Source organism: Euprymna scolopes, chromosome 15 (assembly GCF_053919585.1).
Source record: "Euprymna scolopes isolate OS-2025 chromosome 15, ASM5391958v1, whole genome shotgun sequence".
Classification (NCBI taxonomy): domain Eukaryota; kingdom Metazoa; phylum Mollusca; class Cephalopoda; order Sepiida; family Sepiolidae; genus Euprymna; species Euprymna scolopes.
In genome coordinates this window covers 35,859,169-35,882,435 of record NC_136496.1, presented here as the reverse complement: position 1 = coordinate 35,882,435, position 23,267 = coordinate 35,859,169, and the positions used below count along the sequence as shown (strand labels likewise).

General features: G+C 34.6%; 1 protein-coding gene across 2 annotated transcripts in view; it reads left to right on the top strand.

Annotated features, from left to right (window-relative positions):
• The window catches only part of LOC145293778 (trypsin II-P29-like), a 53,229-nt gene that overhangs the window by 15,127 nt on the left and 14,835 nt on the right, over positions 1-23,267 (top strand). The window contains exon 1 of one of the 2 annotated variants that reach the window (XM_080140301.1): positions 13,031-13,436. The exons of the other annotated variant lie outside the window; for it this stretch is intronic. Coding sequence (XP_079996427.1) covers positions 13,247-13,436 — 190 coding nt within the window. The 5' untranslated portion in view covers positions 13,031-13,246. Of the gene's footprint in view, positions 1-13,030; positions 13,437-23,267 lie in introns of those variants that run through there. 2 annotated transcript variants of the gene reach the window in all.

The window sequence follows — 23,267 nt, the reverse complement described above, 5'->3', positions numbered from 1 at the left end:
ACATGTCTCAGATGGTGGTCTGAGAAATATTTATCTCTCTAGCATATCACCTTGCAAAAATGCTGAGGTGAAATCAAGGGTCTCCGCCTGTCAATTCAGAGGCTGTTAATATTACAAGACGCATAGCTTCACAGCTGTATGTTGAAGAGTGTTTTTAGGTTATGTGAATTTTCTTCATAGCCACGTGCTACAAGATGAGTCCTTGTTATCTTTTTGTTATCCTTAACTTTTTCTGTTATCACCCATCTTGTTGATATGCATTTTTTACTTCATGAGTTTTCATGTTTTTTATTTCTTTCTCCTTTGTATCAATCACATCTTTTGCTTGTTCTTGTTCAGTTGTGAGAAAAACAACATGTTATTTATGATCTCCTTTTCCATTTTCTGCAGTTGGTTCTATATTTCGTTAATGGCCATAATTTCCTGTTGATTTTGTTTGTGTATTTATAATCCTTCATTTTTTTCCACCCATTACTTCCAATAATTTTATATTCCACTATTTCCTCTTTACTCGGCCTTGTAGTATCGTCTTTCACTTCCTCCCTGTTACTACTGGAATTTTCATCATGTTGATCTTCAACTTCCTCTTCCAAGACCTCATTCATCTCATTTAAGGGAATTGTATTTTCTTTATTCCTTAGCATTCCAAGGCCCTTGTTTACCTTCATCAAGTGATATAGATGCATCCTGTAGAATGCTCCTCCATGTCAGATAAATTCACATTAAACCTTTTTTACCCCAAACTTTGGCAGGGTCACGCCATCTTTTATAGATTTGTCTTCTATAGTAAACGTTGTCCTCTGTCACAAATTGTTCATTCGCATATATTTTATGTTAAATCACAGTGCTCTCTGAATTTTTTTCACTTGATTCAGTCTCTATTTTTTTTATCTTTTTCTTGTAAAATGTAAGGCATTCAAATTTATTCTAACCATATTACTCGTTGTTGAAGCGTCTAATGCAAATAACTGGTCTATCAAAACTGATGGCATATTTATGTTGGATCCAAAAACAAGCTCATTTGGACTATGTCCAGAATGATTCCGAAGAGCATTTTTGGCACTAACAGCCCAAGCCAAAGCTATTTTTAGTTCACATTTCTCATCTTCCAATATTTTTTCCATTGCTTCAGCCAATATCAAATTGTGATGTTCCACAGTGTCATTGCAGAATGGACTTTTAGCGGCTGTAGGGCAGTTTTCAATATTCAGTTTTTCATTCATCTCTCTGTAACCATCGTTATTAAATTCTCCCCCATTATCACTCAAGAAGCGTTTGGGAACTCCAAAATATGTTATCTACATTAAAAATAAGTTGTGAATAATTTCTTCACTCTTCTTGGTTTTAATTAGCCTGACAGCAGAGTACCTAGTGGTTGCGTCAATTAGGTTTAAAATCCTGCATTGGTCATGTCTGAATTCTTTTAAGTCCATATATACAGTGTCATTAAACCGGTTTCTAAGAACAAATCCTACCACCAGCTGAACCTTAAACAAAGTGAATACGAATTACAGACATCTTCTATAACATAAAATGCAAAATGGCGCGCGTTTGAGTATGTCCAAGAAATGCTTTTTTCGCTGGGCTTCTCAACAAAGTTACTATTTTGGAGAAGTTTCCTTATACCCCCTAGATAAATAAAGCGAAACTGATTGAAGCAAACACATTCGTCTGGCCTTCCTGACCAGGACGTCTTGAAGACAATTAGTTTTCATCAATGTGGGGGAACCCTTCATATCAGACAATTGCTATTTATTTGAACCCTGCCAGAGTTCCCCCTTTATTAGGGAAGTTGGTTTTTCCCACATTGTGGGGGGGGGGAAATACAGCAGAAAGTGGAAAGCATGACTGGCCTACAGCCAGATGCTCATTTCTGTGCCTGCGTGAACTCGTTCATTTCTTTTTCATCGCTAAATTTGAACATTTTACACTTCCACTCGCGTCATGGTGCAGCGGTAAACTCTCAGTTTCTTTCACTTTCTTTTCTGCCTTCGTGTCACGGGTTTGAGCCTGTCTACCACCACTTCTTTTTTTCAGACACACACCTACAAACACCCGTCAACGCCGGGCATCCCCGCTAGTCCTTAATAAGAGCCAAAATCTCTTTATCTTTAAAGGCCCTATTGCCTCTCACCAATGATACCAATTTCTCTTTTTATGCATGAGGAAACTGTTTATGTAATGTCTCAACCTTCGTTCTTTTTCTCCATTCTAGAGCATTTTTTATGGCTTCACAATGTAATATAAAGTTTAGTGACTTTTCAGCCTGCAAAAGCATATTTGTCAATGGAAGACTATAATGTCTAGAAGTTGTCTTTTGAAATTTTATATATCCACCTAAAATCTTACAGCTGTCACTTTTAAACATCTAGTATCATGCCAGCAGTTTTCATTGATTTATGACTTAGTAACAAGGGTAAATAATTTTTGACAATGTCAGCCTCTATGTATGCTCTGACACCTTTTATGACTCCTATAGTTACCAGAAATTTAACTGCTTTAATTGCCTTTAGCTCCTCTCTATCACCAAAACAAAATTCCTGTTGGATTTAAAAGTCTCCACTAACCGCTTATCTCGGTCATTTTATGTATCAAGAAATACATTCAACCAAAGTTCTCCAGCAACATATTAATTTATTTTTATTTCGGACTACTAGTCTCATCTTTATTAGTTGTTGTTTTTCATCTTTTATTGGATTGTTTATTCACAACGTTTCGGCCAACTAATTCCTCTGGCCTTCGAAATAAAAATAAATTAATATATATAATGCTCATCTCAAAATGAATTCCAATTAAGGAATAATATATATTCTCCAGCAACAGTTCTAGAACAGGCAGAATCCAACACTGTCATACCCAGTGTCTCTTTTACAAGACTGGGCATTTTTATATTGGAATAATTTATCAATATTCGATAACAGGACTCGGAATTAATTAATGAGAGATGTACATGGTTTGAATCCACAACAGTGTTAATATTTCTAGGACTAAAACCAGTACAATCTCTGGCAAAATGCCTAATAGAACCACATTTGAAACAATGTATTGTCCTACCTTATCTTTCTGCTGGATTTGTTTTGTTTCCTTGATATATTTTTGTTCCCTTTTACTTCCATTCCGATTGAAATTTACAGTTTCAATTTTTTCCTTGATAGCGGAAACTGTTTTGCATTCCAATGAAGAAATATCAGAAAATACTTTTTTTCTTTTTTAAAGTATCCTTCATTGCTGTGTAAGCTAAACTTCCACATGTTGTCCTCGCTAATTTTTTGTTTTCTTCAGATACATTCGTTTCATTTAAAACAAAAACAAAAAAAGCTTGAACTGATCCTGGCAGAGAAAATCCATATTTACGTAATTGCAAGAAATATAAGAATTTATTATGCACCAAAAAGTCGTTTATCTTTATTCCAGCAGCTCTTTTGTAAGAGTAAGATTCCTTGAATTTCATGCATGCTATCATGTTTTCGTCCCTTAAAGATATCTCGTCCAACTTGTCCGTAATTATTTTTAATCCATTAGTTTGGCCGATATCTGTGATGTCTAAGTGTTAAACACATTCTCGTATATTTTATGGCAATGAAAAAAATACTGCTGGGCCTTGTTTTTCCTTAGGTCAGTCAGTGAAGATAGACCATATACTTATGTCTTGTTTCCACTCGAGGTACATTTCTTCACTCTGCAAAAAAGGTGGCTGTTTCGTAAATGACGTCATCTTTCTTTCAATTGTGTTTCAATGTAAGTTGAACAGATCTGTCACACGAAAGAATACGCTCTGCTACCAATGTTAGTTCACTTAGTACTTCCCATGATGGAGGATACACACATGTTACTGTTGGCTGGACGCCATTTTGAATATTCACTCGAGACAAGGGACAGAAGTAAATATATAAAAGAAGGCCACCAAGCTCAATAACTCCGACTTTAACACTGTGTACGGGCGTTGACTAGGAAAGTAAGCGAACCTAACAAATTCCTTACCTCAGTCTTGAATTATTGAATTATTTCAGTTTTTTTTTTTTTTTTTTTTTTTTTAAATGTCTGGAATGAAAACAGACAACCAGGAATAAACTAACCTAAAAAGTAGTAGGAAAAACACTTCTCACCCAACATACTAATTTTCTATCCACGATAATAATTATTTATAATTATAATTAGTTTCCACCCTTTAAGAAGTAAGTTTCTTAACAGTTGAGCACTGTCTGCTGAAATGTAAAAGTTGGTCATTTGGCCTGTGTGCAAGCATGGCACTTTAGTTGTTTGATCACTGTAAGCCGTTTTTGCATAACGTTTATGCCTTTATAAATGTTTAATTTCACTTGAATATCGTTGTGGTTGGTAATGGCTTGGTGGTTTGTTCCTTGCTAATGGTGACAGAGATAGCTTTGTTGTGGAGTCCAAATCCCCCAACCAGTAGCAATCATAATTTCCTGCACTGATGATTCCAGAAGGATGAAACACTAGTATCTGTAGATATCATATATATATATGATATCTACATATATATATATATATATATATATATATATATAAGGATGAAACACTAGTGTCTGTAAGTATTTAATAATTATTATTGTAAATAATTATGTCAGCCCCTTTAAGAAACTCATTTCTTATCGTTGAACACTTTCAGTTGAATTAAGTTGATCAATTTAGCTCTTATGTGTAGATTATCATATAATGATTAGATCACTCTGACTGATGTAAAAAACATTAAAAAAAATAAAATGTTTAAATTTCAACATTATTTCATGCGGTTAATGGTAGCCGAATGGATATGGTTCTTGCTAATGCAGCCAGAGATGGCTTCTATCGCTGGGTTCGAATCTATCGACTGAAGTTAATTGTGACACCCTGCATTAAAGATTCCCAAAAGGATGAAACACTAGGATCTTTAGGTATTTAATAATTATTATAGTAAATAATTTTATCTATATATATATATATGCTAGAAGATCTGTCTGATTGAAGCTCGGTTAAAGGAAGCTTTCGTGGATGGGGCATTCTCTGTGTATGCAAAAATTGAACAAGTCACGTGGGAAGGAAAACACATGGGCATATAAAGCCAACAAAATACGACAATTTGCAGGAATGGCTGGATTCACTCGAAAAGGGATCAAGACTGCAATGAAGCTAGTATTTGTAACCGGATTCTTCAACGACATCTTAATGGAATTGCAACAGGCATCGGACATTGACATCTTCACCATGAGTGATTTGCTGGCATGAGCAAGGCTTACCAGTAGAAATATTAATGGACAATGGCATTGCATTTACTGGCCAACATTTTGGGCAGTTCTTGTAAAACTGGGGTTTGTCTACAAATCAGGGGGAAATTTTGAGAGTGTGAAAACCATTGTTTTTTTTTTTTTTTTTTTTTTTTTTTTTTTTTTTATTCAATTTTCACCCCAAACAAGGCACAGTGCCACTTTGAAGCAGGGGGCTACTATTAGGGAATTAATTAGCGGGGTCATTATGAAGGGAGAAGAGTAGAAAGATGTTTGTTAACATTACACTTGAACTTCTGCATATCATTGCAGTTGGGAAAGCAGAATCCCGGAAGGGAGTTCCAAAGACCCGCAGTTCTGGGGAAGAAACTATTGGAGTAAAAGGCTTTCTTGCACCTAGGGATCTCCACTGTAAAGGGATGAGACTTAGTAGCTTGTCGGGTTTGTCGGGGGTAGTTACGTCGGGGAGGTACAAGTGTTTGCAGTTCGTCAGAGCATTCACCATTAAAGTATTTGTAGAACAGGCAGAGGGATGCAACATCTCGTCGATGGGACAGAGGTTGAAGCCCAGATGACAGTTCAGGACCTATCAGGTTTGCGACTCTTTTTTGAACCCTGTCCAGGAGCGAGAGACAAGCAGCAGATGCACCAGCCCAGATGTGACAACAGTACTCCATACATGGGCGAATGGTTGCCTTATAGAGGTATAGGATACTGGCAGGCGTAAGTAGTTTTCTAGCACGGTAGAGGGAGCCAACCTTCCTTGCAGCAGCCTTGGCAATGCTCTCAATGTATCTATTCCAGTTCATATTCCCTGTAAACGTTAGGCCGAGGAGTTTAAAAGAAGTACTTTCAGGCAATGTGTTCTTGGCCATTGCTATTGGTGGTAGAGAAGGTTTCTTGTAGTTATTGAAGGAAACAAGCTTAGTCTTAGCAGCATTGAATGAGACCAACCATTTTTGTCCCCATTCCACTACGGATTGGAGGTCATCCTCTAGTGTTTCTGCCATTTTCTTGGATATGTGTTCATTTGTTTTCCCCTCATATCTGTTATAGAGAGTGGTGTCATCGGCAAATATACCCATCTCCGAAACAATATTATCAGGGAGGTCGTTTATGAATATCAGGAACAATAGAGGTCCAAGGATAGACCCCTGAGGCACTCCCGCATTTATGTCATATTGTTTGGATGTACGTCCGTCGAGGACAACTTTGATTTTTCTATTACTTAAGAAGGATTTAATTACGTTATGAATTCTTCCAGTGATTCCATATGATCTAATTTTCCTTAGAAGACCATCGTGCCATACCCTGTCAAAAGCCTTAGATATATCAAGGGCCACCGCTCTACCCTCCCCTGTTTTATCCAATGAACGGTATATACGTTCAGAAACTACAGTTAAGATATCTGCTGTTGAACGGGCTTGCCTGAATCCATAGGAAACAATGTTTCATGCCAGAACCTCCACAGTGCTGCTCAATGCTATATACACCTGTGATGTCCACATACAAGGTGTTGACTCCATGGTTAGCTCTAACTCACAAGATGTCCAGGAACAGTACCAAATGGGAGATGCTGTTTGGGTTAGAATCCCCGTAGCTGGTGTACAAGCACGTCCAGAATAGGCCGGATGACTGGAATTAACAGATCACACTCGGTGATAGTTGATGGAATACCTTACCATATAAAAAAATTTGAAACCATGTCCAGAAGCTAGCATACCATTCAATGCCAGTAGTGGCTCGTCAGAAGAAATTGAACAACTGAACAGGCAAAGGTCGGTACCAATAGATGATGCTTTCAACACTAGTAATTCGGAAACTCATGATGATAGCCTGCCTAACAATGATGACGATATGATAGGCCACCTGAAAATAGCCTTGGGCATAATTCTTCCATGGAGGAAATTGCTGCTCCCTCATTCTGCAGGAGTGCCCAAACAAAGAGGCTCACACCCACTGTTTGTGATGATGACATCAGGAGGGAATATGGCAAAGGTGAGGTAGGACGTGACTTAAACAAGTGATGATGCCTCCGTCTAACCTGTCAGGTGACGGAATTAAGGGAAGAAAGTGAGATGAAAAACGTTCATCTGTAAGCGGCTTATTAATATAAATATGGCATTAATTTGCATATGAGGTTATTGATGGTTGGGAAAAGTTTTGTGATGGTTGTGTGAGTTTTTGACAGTTGAGAGAGATAGAGAGAGAACAGATGCTGAAAATTGCAGTTAAAATCAGGAGTTGGCAAGGAGTTGGAACAAATATTTATTAATTTTTTTATGATTTAAAATTTTTTACTCATCTCTATAGATAAAAATTAACAGATATTAGAAACCGGGTTTGAATTCTTTGAATGGCAGTAATCATTTTTTACACTGAAAATAGCGTAAGCATTAAACACGAATCTCTATAGATAAAAAATAATGAGTATTAAAATAAAATATATTGTTATCGCCTCCTTCAACAAAGATTGAGCCTCTATGAGAATTTATAATAAGATATCAATCTTGAATAATGCAATGTTCCGGACGCTGCTGTTGAATATTATGATTAAACTTACTGTATAAATCCAATGATTTGATATTGTTTCAATATTTTTGACATTATTTTATTGGATATGATCACAAAAATTTCCATGATTATATTTATAACCAAGAGTTATAAGAACTAACCAATCAGGTACAAAACTAATTATTACAGCATTTTTGGTCATTAAATCATTTCTGTGGGGTCTTCGCCATGCACTAAAAATATGAACTCTTCTGAACTAAGTTATGACTCTCAGTGGTGGTCAAAGTACATTCACAGTCCTCCATCTTGGCTTTACTTACTACGACGCTTGCTCTTAGTATATGATGTTTTTTGTTTGTTTCAATATATTTTACCTTTTCTAACTCCTCTCCGTGTGCATGTTTTCCTTAGTAACCCTTCCAGAATATGTTTAAAATTAAAAAAATACTGTTATCGCCACCTTCAACAAGGATTAGGCCTCTATCAGAATTTATAATAAGCCATTAATCTATATGCTGTTCTGGCCACTGCCGTTGGAGACTATATGACTAAGCTATATATGTCTGCCGGTTTGACATAATGTAGAATTTAAATTCCCTTCTTTCCCATGTTGAATGCCAAGCTACAGAGCTAAAGATGATTTTGAAACCGGGTTTACATCCTTTGAATGGCAGTAATTATCATTTCTTACATTGAAAATAGTGTAAGCATTAAACACAAATCTCTATAGATAAAAAATAATGAGTATAAAAAATAAAATATATTGTTGTCCTCTCTCTCAACAAAGATTGAGCCTCTATGAAAACTTATAATAAGATATCAATCTTGAATAATGCTATGTTTCGGACGCTGCTGCTGAATATTATGACTAAGCTTACTGTATAAATCCAATGATTTGATATTGTTGCAATATTTTTGGCATTATTTTATTGGATACTAGCAGGACCCGTTAACTGGCGTTGCCTGGTAGTAGCATGCATCCCTCCATGCAAAAATTAAAGTACGGCTGTTGTTGTTCTTGTTGTTAGCTAACCCCCTGCCTCCTCATGTTAAGAATGACTTTCGGAATAGACACCCCCAAGAACGGCTGTTATCACGCCATTTTGTGAGTGGGGGTGGCGTTGTCACAAAATTTGCCATAAATGTAACTGCTAATCGCTGTCAGGAATCCCACGTGCAAATACTATGAACGAACAACAAAAATTGATGGCTGCAGGGTCGTTTAGCTTGTGCAGACTAAGCTGGCGGGCAGGGTATGGTCCAGGGTATTTTTCAGGGTATGGTTCAGGGTATTGTTCAAGGCATGGTATTTCTGTTGGCAAAACTGGAGTTAAAGTGGCAAAAAACTCTTGAACCCTCTATCACTTAAAGGGAACTAAATTCCTGTACTCACATGTCTGCTACCATGTAAAAATGCACACAGTTTTTCAGGAATTGACAGTTTTAGGTAAGCAGTAAAAATAAACCGTATAAGCAGAACGGTTTCTTTAAATAATAAACAATTCTTTTTTTTATTTTGAATAATATATACAGGATTTTGTTTCTATTATTAACAATATAAAGAGAACAATTTAGAGATTGAAACAATGTAAACCTTTTTAAATGTTAACATAAAAAACACAGATTTATTGTATAATTTATGAAAGAAATATTGATTATATACCTGAAAGGAAATTAGGTCCAAACAATTTATTATTTTTGTGTAAATAAAATTATGGTGAATTAGGAAAAAGCAATTTATTTTGGTTTTTGACCTAATTACGTGTCTCATAAATATAGAAAAAAAAATTTAATCCACGCTTTAAAAACATTGTAAATGGCAGCGGTAACCTGCTTTAGGAGGAAAAAATAATAGCCGCAGAGGTCAGGATCAAACATTCAATGCTAATTGTAAAAGGAGGTGTAAAGAAAAGAAAAAAAAACACTTTATCCGACTGCTCTACGACGAACGTATGATTTCATGACCCTGAAATGACTGTTTTAAACAAACTGGAATCATTCAGTAACTTAAAGGGACTCGTTCGATGGACACCGCTAAATCGCGTAATATAAACAGAAGTATATCTACTGTAAAACTAAAGCAACAGTTTATTTTTGTTGGCCAGTGTTTATGATAAAACAAAGCACATGTAATCATCGTGAAACGTCATTCTGGAAGATTAGTTTTTGAGTTTACATTAAAAGTAAAGCAAAATTTTATTTTTAATAATCCAAATTTTATTTTAAATAATCAAAATTTTATTTTTAATAATCAAAATTTTATTTTAAATAATCAAAATTTTATTTTTGATAATCCAAATTTTATTTTAAATAATCCAAATTTTATTTTTAATAATCAAAATTTTATTTTAAATAATCAAAATTTTATTTTTGATAATCAAAATTTTATTTTAAATAATCAAAATTTTATTTTTGATAATCCAAATTTTATTTTAAATAATCAAAATTTTATTTTTAATAATCAAAATTTTATTTTAAATAATCAAAATTTTATTTTTGATAATCAAAATTTTATTTTTAATAATCAAAATTTTATTTTTAATAATCAATGTATTTAATTTTTAATAATCAAAATTTTATTTTTAATAATCAATGTATTTAATTTTAAATATCAAATAAAACACAGTTTAAAGCTTTCAAAAGTACATAAAATTTGTGTCATTAGTAATATTTTTTAATAAGTGTATAATAAGGTTTAATCTTGGCTTTAGGAAAGGAAGAAGAAATAATGGCTATCAGCTTGTGTCGCAAAATATCATGTACGTGGTAATTAAACACAAAATATGTATCACGCTATCGTAGCTTTGTACGAAAAGCTAACATGTACGTTATATTTAATGTGTAAATGAAAGGTATTCGTGGCTTATGAACATATTTCGATGTCTTAATGTTTGTAATCAGGGTATTTTATCTGAAATAAGTGTCTAATCTAATCAGGAAAGCGATATTTGTTTTAATCTCTGGAGTGTTTTTTTTTTTTTAATGAGGGTTCGTTCATTCCATAATAAATAAATAGTTAGTTGTCAGCCAATGAGATTTTGTGAAATGTGAGGAGAGAGAAATCATTATTTTGGGGGATCGGGAAAAGGAAAGATTATGGTATGTGTATAAGTATATGAGCCAGAAAATTTGAGTGAAACTCCATATATAACCATTATGCAGAATACCTCTGGATGTTGACTGGGAGCTAGAGTAGTACTTTTTATTTAGAAGAGAAAATAACAGCTACTTCCATTGTATATCTTTGTGATCATGATGATGTTTCTCCTAGGATGGAATATAAGATTTTAATACAGCAGATGAATGTGTGTAAGATTGTGTTCGGAAAGTTACATATTATACTGGCTAATAGTCTAGACATAATAAATTTGTATGTGGCCTCTGTTGGAGCAAACCTAATGTATTTTGGTCCAGAGGGGAATTTCTGCAATCAAATTATTATATATAGGATGATCACAAAAATTTGGACGATTAAATTTAAAGCCAGGAGTTATAAGAATAAACTAATCAGGTACCAGAATAGTTGTATAAAGTATATTGAATCTCTGAATTTTTCAGTCATAGTTTTTCATTTTGATACAAGAAGAGGATTATTGCTGACTCTGACTGGATTAATACGACCTTTTTTTTAACCTGAATTTTTTACGATTCAAAGTTTCTCTGACTGGATCGATGTTGCAAATTTTTGATTGGTTCAACTACATTAAATATTTGGATTATTTTCTTTTCTCAACGACAGAATTATTTCTTTTATCATCCCCTTTTTTAAATCTTTTTTCTGTCACAAGAATGATTCTAAAATCAAGAGACATATTGGATTTGAATTCTCTTTTTCCTGTGTTAATTGATGGTGGTTTAGGAGTTGAATACTAGGCCGCAGAGTCAAAAGTCAGTTTGTAAAAGGGTTTAAATCCTTCTATTGACAGTAATTTCCTATACTGGAGATTTTGTAAACATGAAACACTAGAGTCTGCAGGGGAAATATAAATTTTTTCACTCCTGCAAAAACTATATATATCTATAATATAAAGCTGAATGTGTGTGTGTGTGTGTGTATGTGTGTCTCTGGTCACAAATAGGCTCCTATATAGTTGACTATTTTAAAAAACTGATTACATATAATGACAGAAGACGTATCGAGACACAGGAATGGATATGTTTGATCTGGCAGAACGGTGGTTCATTAAAATTGTGGGGTCAGCGCTCGCACCTGGTCCACAAAGTATGAAAATAAAAAATTAAAAAAAAAAACGTTTACAAGTGTTTTTGATATAGATGTACATAAGAATACTTTGATAAGTATGTTTTAACTTAAATAGGGATGGTATAATAAAATTGTAGTGTCTGCGTTCGCGCCTGGCCTCAATAGAATGGAAATAGGCACAAACTTTAATAAAGACTTTTAATATCTATCTGCGTCAGTATACTTTGATAATTATGTTTCAGTTTGAAGAAATATGGTATTATAAAATTATGGGGTGTTCGTTCACGCCTGACCTCCATAGAATGGAAATATGTCACAAAGTTTAACAAGGTTTTTTAATATAGATCCACAGAATATTGTGATAAGTGTTTCAGTGTGAACAGGTATGGTATAAAAAATTATGGGGTCTATCTATTTTATTTTTACTTTCATCATATTTTGCTTTGGTTTTGATACCCCCAAATTCGAAGCTATCTTTTTACAACCCTTCCTTTCATAACCTATCATACTTTCATAAATCAGAGTCCATTTTCTGTAGGCTGTTTTTGAACCCAGTCAACGACGGGTACTTTTACTATTATATATATATATATATATATATATATATATATATATATATATATTAGTTTGATAGATCAAAGCTTGATGTGTGATACTTGCTAGAGAGCTCAATCTATTTACAACACCATATTAGCAAAAATGAATGGGAAAATTGAAAATCACAATGTCAGTTGAATGTAACAATTTATTGCAGTTGATCCTCCCCTAAGGCAGATAAAATAAATTATCGCACTCAACTGACATGGTGATTTAATTTGTACATTCAACATTGCTATATATATATATATATATATATATATATATATATATATATATATATATATATATATATATATCTTGTATACATACGTATATGTACACATATGCATATATATGTGTGTGTGTGTATATATATTGTATACATGCGTGTATATATATATATATATATGTATACATTTGTCTGTATATACATATAGCTATATATTAGATATATATTTGCACACACATACATTACACACACACACACATATATATATATATATATATATTCCATTCATCAACAGTCAACAATAAAGTGGGCAAAGAAAGCAAATTCTTTTAAGGGTTACAAAAGATCTGTAGACAACACAAAAAGTATTTGCAGTCAAGAGACAGACGGGGGGGGGAGTGCTGAGTTTACTAGGGGTGGGGTTTTAGTTAGCACCCGTTTCTTGCTCGAAGTCACCACATTTAAAAGCAATAGCACAGGCGAACAGTAATCATGCCTTTCAATTTTATGCTGTTCGTATTATGGTTGTTGGTCATATTTCTGTCCGTCGTACCGACTGAAGCATTATGTTCAAACGGTCTCGATTATTCTGCCGTTCTTCGAGATTTCGGCTGGAATATCTATGAAGCTTGCAAATCGGAATTGAACACCGTCAAATTTGTTCTCAACCGGTCCCATTATTGTAAGTATAGCGTCATAAATTAATATGATTTGAATTCTTCGGACTACTGTTCTTACCGTGAGTATTATTTTCACAACGTTTTGGTGGATATAACCTCCGACCTTCTTCAGGTGAATCTTGTTGAACATGCTAATCTTTCTGTTGAATACGGGATTTTTTCTGTCGAACTTGGGAATCTACACGGAATTTCAAACAAAACTTTTTATTCAATCCATGAAGGTAGGATGCTCTTACTCTGTTAAAAGTCCTATGCGATTCGCAATTGTATTTTTTTAGTGTCGCCTGTACTGAGGATTGAACCTTCATCCTCCAGAAGTATGTAACTTTACAACTAAATTTAGCAAGTACTTTATCCACTATGCCATAATATGGTAAACATTACTATTGGCGGCATAAATTATTTTAAAGAAAATACAGTTGGGAAAGTAAGCAAAAACAATTTATTTTAGTTTACCTAATTATTTGTAGCCTATTTGTGTTAAAACACTTAATTTTAAATAGAAAATATGAGCATGTTAAGTTACCGTACATATCGATTGTAAATGGGGTAATAAGCTGCTAACTATCTTGATAAAAGAACGCACTGATAGACTAAAATAAATAAGAATAAAACTGAATTCTTTGGTATCATATCTATCTTTCCGGTCATTTCCGGTATATTACTTTCTGAAATTAATTTGGCTACTGATTACTTTATTCACAACGAATATTTAAGCTACTTAACATGATTATATTTTCGATTAACTACTGATTTTTTTAAAGCAAATGCATCAAAAAGTAGTCACCTAACCAGAATACAGGTTGGAACGATAAATTTGTCGCCCTAAAGAAAATAACACTACAGATTTATTTTAAAACTTGCATTGAAAACATCAATTCAGGTAACTTGATTACATAGTAGAGCTGACATCTATTCAATGTAACCGCCTTCAGCCTCAATCACTGCCTCAATATGAGTTCAGAACTGGGAGCATGCCTTTTCCACAAGCGCCGGCAGGAACTCGGCAGGTTGTGGAGATCAGGCTGGCTTTAGTGTTGTGGAAGGTCATCTTGGTGATGTTCTTGACATATCACCAAACAAAGTAGTCCAGCGGGTTCAGGTCGGAGGGGGCAACGAGAAAGGTACAAAATCGGAGCACTCTTTCTGAAGTCAAGCCTGAGTCTCTTTGGACTTGTGAGCCAGCGCCAAGTCTCTTCTTTTTCTTCTCTTATTTGCAATCTCTGTTTTATAAATTTATATTCTATATTTTCTTCTTTCTTATAATACAATAACGTGTTTTCCCCTATTTTAATTGCGGCTATAGTTTTCTATAAAAACATCTACATATGCTGATCTGCTTCAAACACCATTTAGATCAATTCTTGATGGCTATTTTTGAGTAAGTGTGCCTTTTTTCATTCTTGGTGGATATTTTTAAGAAAGTGTGCCTTTTTTCATCCTTAATGGATGTTTTTGATAAAGTGTGCCTTCTTTTCATTCTTGTTGAATGTTTTTGATAAAGTGTTCTTCTTTTCACTCTTGATATGTTTTAGAAAAAGTGTGCTTTCTTTTCATTCTTGATGGATGTTTTTGATAAAACATGTTTTTTTTTTTATTTTTGAAGGATTTTTATGAGAAAGTATGCCTTATTTTCATTCTTGATGAATGTTTTTAAGAAAGTGTGCCTTCTTTTTATTCTTGATGGATGTTTTTTAGGAAATGTGCCTTTTTTCATTTCTGATGGATGTTTTTGATAAATCGTGCCTTCTTATTTTTGATGGATGTTTTTGAGAAAATGTGCTTTTTTCTTCATTCTTGATGGATATTTTTGAGAAAGTGTGATTTTTTTCAGTCTTGATGGATATTTTTGTGAAATGTGCGTTCTTTTCACTCGCTTTTATTACTTTTCTCACTAAACAGCTTCTCCTAACATAAGCATTCATACAGAAAGTCAGAGAAATATCCACCATCTTCTAAATTGTAGAGATTTTTAAAGAATTTTTTTTATTGCTATAGATTAAGCATAAACTTATATGATCATAAAAAAACTTTTGTATTCTTATCTTATTTACGATCGCCGTGTTTTGTTTACCGTGTAAATTTGTTTTAGATTTTCTTCTTTTTTATAATACAGCAAAGTGTTTTCCTGAGTGATGACTATAGCTTTCTATTAAAAAACAAAAAAAAACAAAAAAAAAAAAAACGCATATGCGAGTCTGTTTTGGTAGCCATTAAAGGTCAATTCTTGATACATGTTTTCCAGAAAAATGTCTTCTATTTAGTTTATTTATAATTAATCATTTTTTTTAACACTAGCATAAACGGTAAGATCGTTTGCTAATGAACTGCAAAACTGAGTTCAACCCTTGGTCAAGTCATACCAAAGTCTTAAAAAATTGTACTTGATCCCTTCTTGCTTAACATTCAGCATTATAAAAGCAAATGGAGTAATCTTGGGAATGTAGTGGCATCCTCCCCTACATTTTGGTGTAGCAACTTATAGGAATTATTACGACTGCTATATCAGATTTGCGTATGTGGTGCAAACACACAGACACAAATTGTAAAAGGGAGACAATAGAAAAAAACATAATACATAAACATTTCAAAAGAAATACTCGAGCTGAGATCGAAACCAAAACCTAAAGACAGTGAGTTAAGTATGATAACCATTAGGCCGGCTTGACATGATATTTAAAAAGTGTTTTCAAATTGTACTATTTTTTTTTAACATAGTGAATCTGTCATATCAACTGTTCATGCATGTGCATTCATGGAACAGTTAGCAAATTGAAAAAATTTGTTGACTCCCACATACCAATTTTTTCAATTTGGACCTCTTAGCAGCCCGTTTTTCTGGATGAAAACCAATTAAAAGTTTTCCACATGTCTGAATACTCTATATACCGAATTTCAAGTCTGTAAATCAAAAAATTCATTGAATATATAGGTTGAGAATTTTTTTTTTTTTTTTTACACATCAAGGCCCGGAAGCCACTCAGGGATAAGGGTTATTGCAAGTACATTACGTTAGTGTGGAGATTTGATGAAGTGTTTACTTAAGGGGGCGGTTCATTAGGAATTTGTTAACGTTGGACTTGAACACATCCAAGTTGTAGTCAGGTGGGAAGCAGGCAGACGGAACAGAGTTCCACAGGCGTGCAGTTCTAAGAAAGAAGCTTTGTTCATGGAATCCACGTTTTGATTTAGGCACAGATAAAGAGTGGGGGAAATTTTTCACAGTGGATTCGGCTAGACGGGTGTTTTTCGTGAAAGATTGGCGAGGGGGGGACCAGAGATTGGAGTTCAGACGAGCACCTGCCATGGAAATAACGATAAAACAAGGATAGGCTCGCAACGTCACATTCTTACTTTTATAGATATACTAGCAGGTCGCCTGGCGTTGCTTGGTCGTAAAATATGCATAAATATTATATTTTAATTATTACAGAACCCGACACATATCCATGCAAGTATTATGTTTTTTCTAAACAATTCACTTCTTGTAAGTAAAAAAAAGAAAAAAAATACTCAAGCTCAGACCTAAATAAAAAACCTAAAGACAGTGAGTCAAGTATGATAACCATTAGGCCAGCTTTACAAAGTGATTTCAAACCAACTCATACTTAACATAAGCTGTAATATTGTTTTCATTAGGGTGACAAATTTATCATTCCACCCTGTATAAAAGATACAACTCAAAACACAACTTGAAGAGAAACAAAACATTCCAACTGTATATGTCGGCCATGTGTGCACATGTGACACTATCGTGCGCAAATAATCATCTTCTATTGAGGTTGTCTTCGTCAGTTAATGTTAGATCATCTGGAACTGTTCTGAGCCTTCTACTGTCCTCAAACGTCGCAAATTCAAGATTGGGATTTGTACACAACTGGCCAACTAGTAGACGGTCTACAACAACAAAAGAAAACCGGTTTTTATCAAACGGAAATGGAATCATGTCGTCTTTTCTATGGTGACAATTTTATTGTTCCACCCTGTACTTGTGAGCTACTGTGCACCCTTTGGCAGCTGCCAACATAAGAGATGACGACATGGCCAGAAGAGAAGCTGAAAAAGAAAAAGACCGTAGAAACAGTGTTAGTAGGGGGGAGGGTCGACGTCTGTTTTACCTTTTTTATTTCTGTTTTTTGTCAAGCATTTAAAACATTGTTGTTTTTCTCTCTCGCTTTTTTTTTTTTTTTTTTTTTTGTAATTACTGTTTTTTCCTGGTACTTTTTCTATGAATTTTGGAAAATAATAGTCACTGTATATGCAACATTATGCTTGTATATACAGCAACTTCTTTCTTTTCTATATTACATTTCTCTTAGTCTGTTTGTCTATCTATTTGTCAGTTCACTTCACTTTTTCTGGGAAACTGCTTGGCTAATTTGGTTGAAATTTTGTATGATCCTTTGTTATGATAAGGTGCAATGGACTAAGTATTATGGCATCCATTCGATGCACAGTTAGGGATTAATATGGGTTAGCATTTAATAAAAATTAATACAAATTTAATTATATCCAACCATCAATTTTACATAAAGTACTCGTCTAGCTGAAACCACTGTCAGTAATTTTCCCCACTCTTTATTTGTGCCTAAATCTAAACGTAGATTCCATGAACAAAGCTTCTTTCTTAGAATTGCATGCCTGTGGAACTCTCTTCCGTTTGCCTGTTTCCCACCTGACTACAACTTTGATGTCTTCATGTCCAACATAAACAAGTTCCTGATAAACCGCCCCCTTAAGTAAGACACTTTATCAGATCTCCATTACTAACGATTACTACGATATTATCTCATTGATTACTGTACACGCAATAACCCTTGTCCTCGAGTGGCCTCTGGGCCTTGATAAGTAGTGACTTCCTTGTAAAAAAAAAAAAAAGAAAAAAAGCACCCATTCTACAAGGTGCCTTCAATAAGTATCCAGACCTTTATATACAGACTTTTAAAATTGTCATAGATTCTTGAAAATTCAGTATGCTATTACTATACATTTTTTTAGATGACTGACAAATTTTTATGATTTCAGGTTCAAATGAATAGCTACAGCAGGGATAGAAATACATCCTACTAAAGCCTGATTGTTGCAGCTGATGAATTTCAAAAATGCATTTTAGATGTGAGGACACATTAGAAGAACAATATGCAATGAAATTCTGTTTTAAACTTGGAAAAAATGTCATAGAAACATGGAATGCTTCAGACTGCTTTTGGACCATCTTGCATGAATCGAGCATCAGTTTTTGAATGGCATAAGAGATTCAATGAAGGCAGGGTTGGTTGGTTGTTTTTGTTTTATGGCATATCAACCCTTTTCGGGTTATTTAATGCCGAATCCAAAGATTCCGAAGAAAAATTTTTTTAATAGAATATATTTGTTGTTTTCACGTCGGTTTCTATTTAACCCATAGTTGAGACCCTAACAGGTACTACCACTCCGGGTCAGAGTCGACCTGGGAGCAATGGTAATTAAAGGGTGGCTCCACACTCCCCAAAGCCCACAAGCTGAGGCCTCACCACTGGATATAGTTTAAGGTCATATCCAGGACCCCCATTGAGGGACTTTTACTCTCTGCAGGGGGGCAGTCGGCGTATTCTAATGCCCCACCGACAGGGCCGATGAAGGCAGGGAGTCTGTGAGGGATGATGAGAAGTGTGGAAGGAGTGAGGAAGTCAGAACACTAGAGTTGATTGATCAAATAAAGAATTTCAGGGATAAGGACTGTCGTGTGTCTATAGAGACAATAAATGCACAGTTTGATGTCAGTGTGGGAACTGTACATACAATTATTCGCGAGGAACTGAAGATGTGGAAGATTTGCCCGAATGCATCAGCCTACAGCTCCATCCTTGAAACAGACTATTTGACCAAGATGGGCATCAAGACAGTTTCTCACCCTCCCTGTAGTTCAGACCTTGCTCCCTGTGACATTTGGTTATTCTAGAAGTGTAAGTCATTTTGAGTTTCAGAACAGTTTCAGATGGTTCGCTGTTACACACAAGTCCTGGGAGGTGACTTGTTTGTAGTAGACAGTTCCACAGAACAAAATATTCTTACCGTGTCGAAACCCAGGAAAGAACATGTGAAATTGCTCCAGAAAATTTATGAAGCAATTCTGGTTTCTGATTGGTTTGTAGCAGAACGTGAATTAATTTGATTCGTCAGTTAGCAGCGTCGTTTATAAATAGAATCGTCCGACTGTGTGGGATCATACCCCATTATCTACCTAAAATATTGCAACATCCTCCCTATTTTTTTATAATGGGGAAGTCCCTTGTGTTTGTTCTGCTCAAAAACAAATATATATTTTTATATTTACTTAGACATAACAAAAATTAGAAATCATTTGGATCTTAGAATTTTAGCATTTAAAAAGACGCCATTTTTAATTGTGTTCAAATGTCAAAAAGGAAAATTACAAAGTTTTTTTTTTTTTTTTTTTTTTTTTTCCTAAACAAAAGCATTAGTAGGTTAAAGTGTTAACTACAAATAAAAATGGATACAGTTTAACATCTTGTCCAGGACTACTTTTTTTTTCTTTTTTTTTTTTGATATATAGAAATCTATATACTCTGAGCATTACCCCTAGAGCTTTCTGCTGAAATTCATGCAAAAAAAAAAAAAGTAAGATCCTTCTTATAAGTGGAACTTCTGTTCTTTAGTTCCTTTTTAATAACGTAGGCCTTGTTTAGCTCTGTTTAAATCCTTCATTGACGGTCGTGATAATTTTTGTTACAGTTTTGTTACTGTATAGCATATGTCGGCCTGGTTGCAGTCATCAAATATATAAGACTACCTATAATTTCGCGATATTGTGTGTCATTTATTATTTCAGATTATGTGTGTATATTTTTATTAATATCATTTTCGACCGGTGTAGAGCGTTTCTTGCACTCTCCCATTCCAAATTTTAAAAGTATTTTGTCGATGTATCTCGATTGAGTCATCGTAACAAGTCCTTTGCTTTGAGTAAATTATATCCCCAGAAACCAGGATATTTTGCCAAGATCGGTCATTTTGAATCTTTTACTTAATTTGTTCTTAACATCAGTCAACATTATGTCACAATTTGATGCGATTAAAATATCATCGACCCACAAAACCAAAATCAGTAGTTTATCGTCTTTGTGTTGGGTATATAAACAGAGGTCTACAGCGCATTGTCTAAATTGTTGTTTAATAATATAATCATGGAATACTGTGTTCCAACACTGAGCACTCTGCTTTAGACCATATAATGACTTTTTAAGTCGCCACACGCTATTTTTATTTTTCATTATAAATCCCTCTAGAGGGGTAATATAAATTTCACAGTCTATTGGGGCATTCAAATAAGCATTTTTTATGTCCATTTGATGGATGTTTAGGTCATATTGTGATGCGACTTGCAGTAAAACTCTGATTGTCGTTAGGTTTGTGGTCGGCGAAAACGTAGAAAAGTATTCTTTACTGTAAATCTGAGAGCACCCCTTAGTAACAAATCTTGCTTTGTACTGTTCTACGCCTGATGCTGTACTCTTTTTTGTAAAGACCCATTGGTAGAAATAACATGTTTATCTCTTGGGAGAGGCACTACCGTATAGGTAATCATTTTCGGTTAAGGCATCTATTTCTTTTTTCATGGCAATTTTCTATTCATCACAATGTTCTGAATTAATTGCTTCGTTGAAGCTTTTTGGCGCATTTACCATTGAACAGCAATAGTCGATTTGATAATCCTTTATATTGTCGACCACAAAAAAATCGGGTCGTCTTCTATTTCTTTTGGGATATCTCTCGACTTTATCAGCATCATCATCATCATGGACACTCTCGTCTCCGTCATTTTTATTGTTTTCGTTTGTTCTAATTATTTGAGGTAATACAGGGTGGGCCAAAATAAGGGTCCTGTATATATATATATGATTATATTTAAAGATAGGACCCTTATTTTGGCTCACCCTATATAATTCCATCCTCTTCATATGACGGGTTTTCGTCTTTACAATTAAACGTGTCTGTGAATTTTACACACCGGATTCTTGTTATTTTATTTTTTTTTTCGGGAAAAAATATTAAATTGGCTGGACTGTTTTTATCGTATCCAAGAAATATACCTCTGTCGGCTTTAATATTCAATTTACTCTTTTTCTCTATATATGCAAAGCAAGTTGAACCAAATATATGCATTCTGCTTAAATTTGTTTTTTTACCGCAGAAAGATTCATATGGAGTTTTAGATAGTGTTTTGTTAAAACACCTGTTGCGTATATAGACTGCCGCCATAAGTGCATACGTCCAGAGGTTTTTAGGGAGTTTTGATTCAATGAGTAGGCATCTTGCCATTTCAAAAAGTGTCCGCCACGCACGTTCAGCAGTCCCGTTTTGGTGTGGCGATCTAGGAGCTGATGTTTCATGCCTGATATGATGGTTAATTAGTAAAAGTTCAAAGTCTTTATTGGTAAATTCCGTACCGTTGTCAGAGCGAATACACTTGATTTCACCGTAGGGGGCCATGTCGGCTAGATATTTCTTAGTTGCTAGTAGGGCATCAGATTTGTTCTTTAAAAAGTAAACCATTATTAAACCTGAATGGTCATCTACGAAATTCAACACATATCTATAATGTTCTCTGGCCATCGGTTCTACGGGACCGTTCAAGTCACAATGCACCATTGATAGGATTTTTTTTTTGGCCTTTTTGTCTGGTATCTTGTTTTGATAATTCGTCATTTTCCCTTGCGTACAGATGTCGCAGTTGAAGGTTTTTGATGTTTGTATTCGCATTCTATCAACTACAGTCGGCAACTTTTTGATATCAGGAATATTGCAGTGTCCAAGAATTTTATGCCATGTCTGTAGATCATGGCAGGCGGTTTTTGATGGGACTACGCTATTTAAATAATATAGTCTCCCATTTTCTTTAATGTCGAATACAGTTCCATTCGGGTATACCAGTTTTGATTTATTGGGGCTAAAGTTTATATTTGCACTTTGTTTTGTGGCAGCTTGTACAGAAAATACATTTTGCTTAAATTTTGGGATTAGAAGAGCGTTTTCTAGAATACAGAAACACAATTCACCTTTATTGTTCTTTAGTGAGATTTTCACATTGCCTCTTTTCAAAACGATATCATTGACTCGACTCCCGTCAGCTAGTTCTACAAAATGATTTTGTGGCTTAAAGTTGGGATCAAAATTTATAAAATCAGATTCCTTTGTAATCACATGTGCCGTGGCCCCACAATCGACAAGAAAATTATTATTGCTTGTTGACGCATCAAATGTACACGAAAATAAAAATGTATGTTCGCTAACAGAGCTCTCTACATTTTTAATGTAGTCGCCATTTTGAGTCCTGTATCTACATTGGAAACTCTTGTGATTAGGTCAGTTCAGTGTATAAAGAAATAATTTTGGGCTTTCCTTTCGATAAATAATGCTCTCTCAATATGTTTAATGCTTTGCAGCCGTCGTCCAGGGCTTCTCTCATTACCAGTGATAGACTTCGGTCATCTAAACACTGTATTAATTCCGCAAAGACAGTTGCGTTCTTTTCAATGAAGTCGGGGTCGTTTCTGTTTTCAGGTTGTGTTTGTAGTACTTTGTGTAGCTTTTGGATTCGTAGATATCCCAGAAATTTAACTTGCCACAATTCGAATTTTGACTCGGATCCATCGAAATAAAGACGCACGCTGGGCGCATAACCTCTAGAAGTGTAAGCCATTTTGAGTTTCAGAACAGTTTCAGATGGTTCGCTGTTACACACAAGTCCTGGGAAGTGACTTGATTGTAGTAGACAGTTCCACAGAACAAAATATTCTTACCGTGTCGAAACCCGGGAAAGAACATGTGAA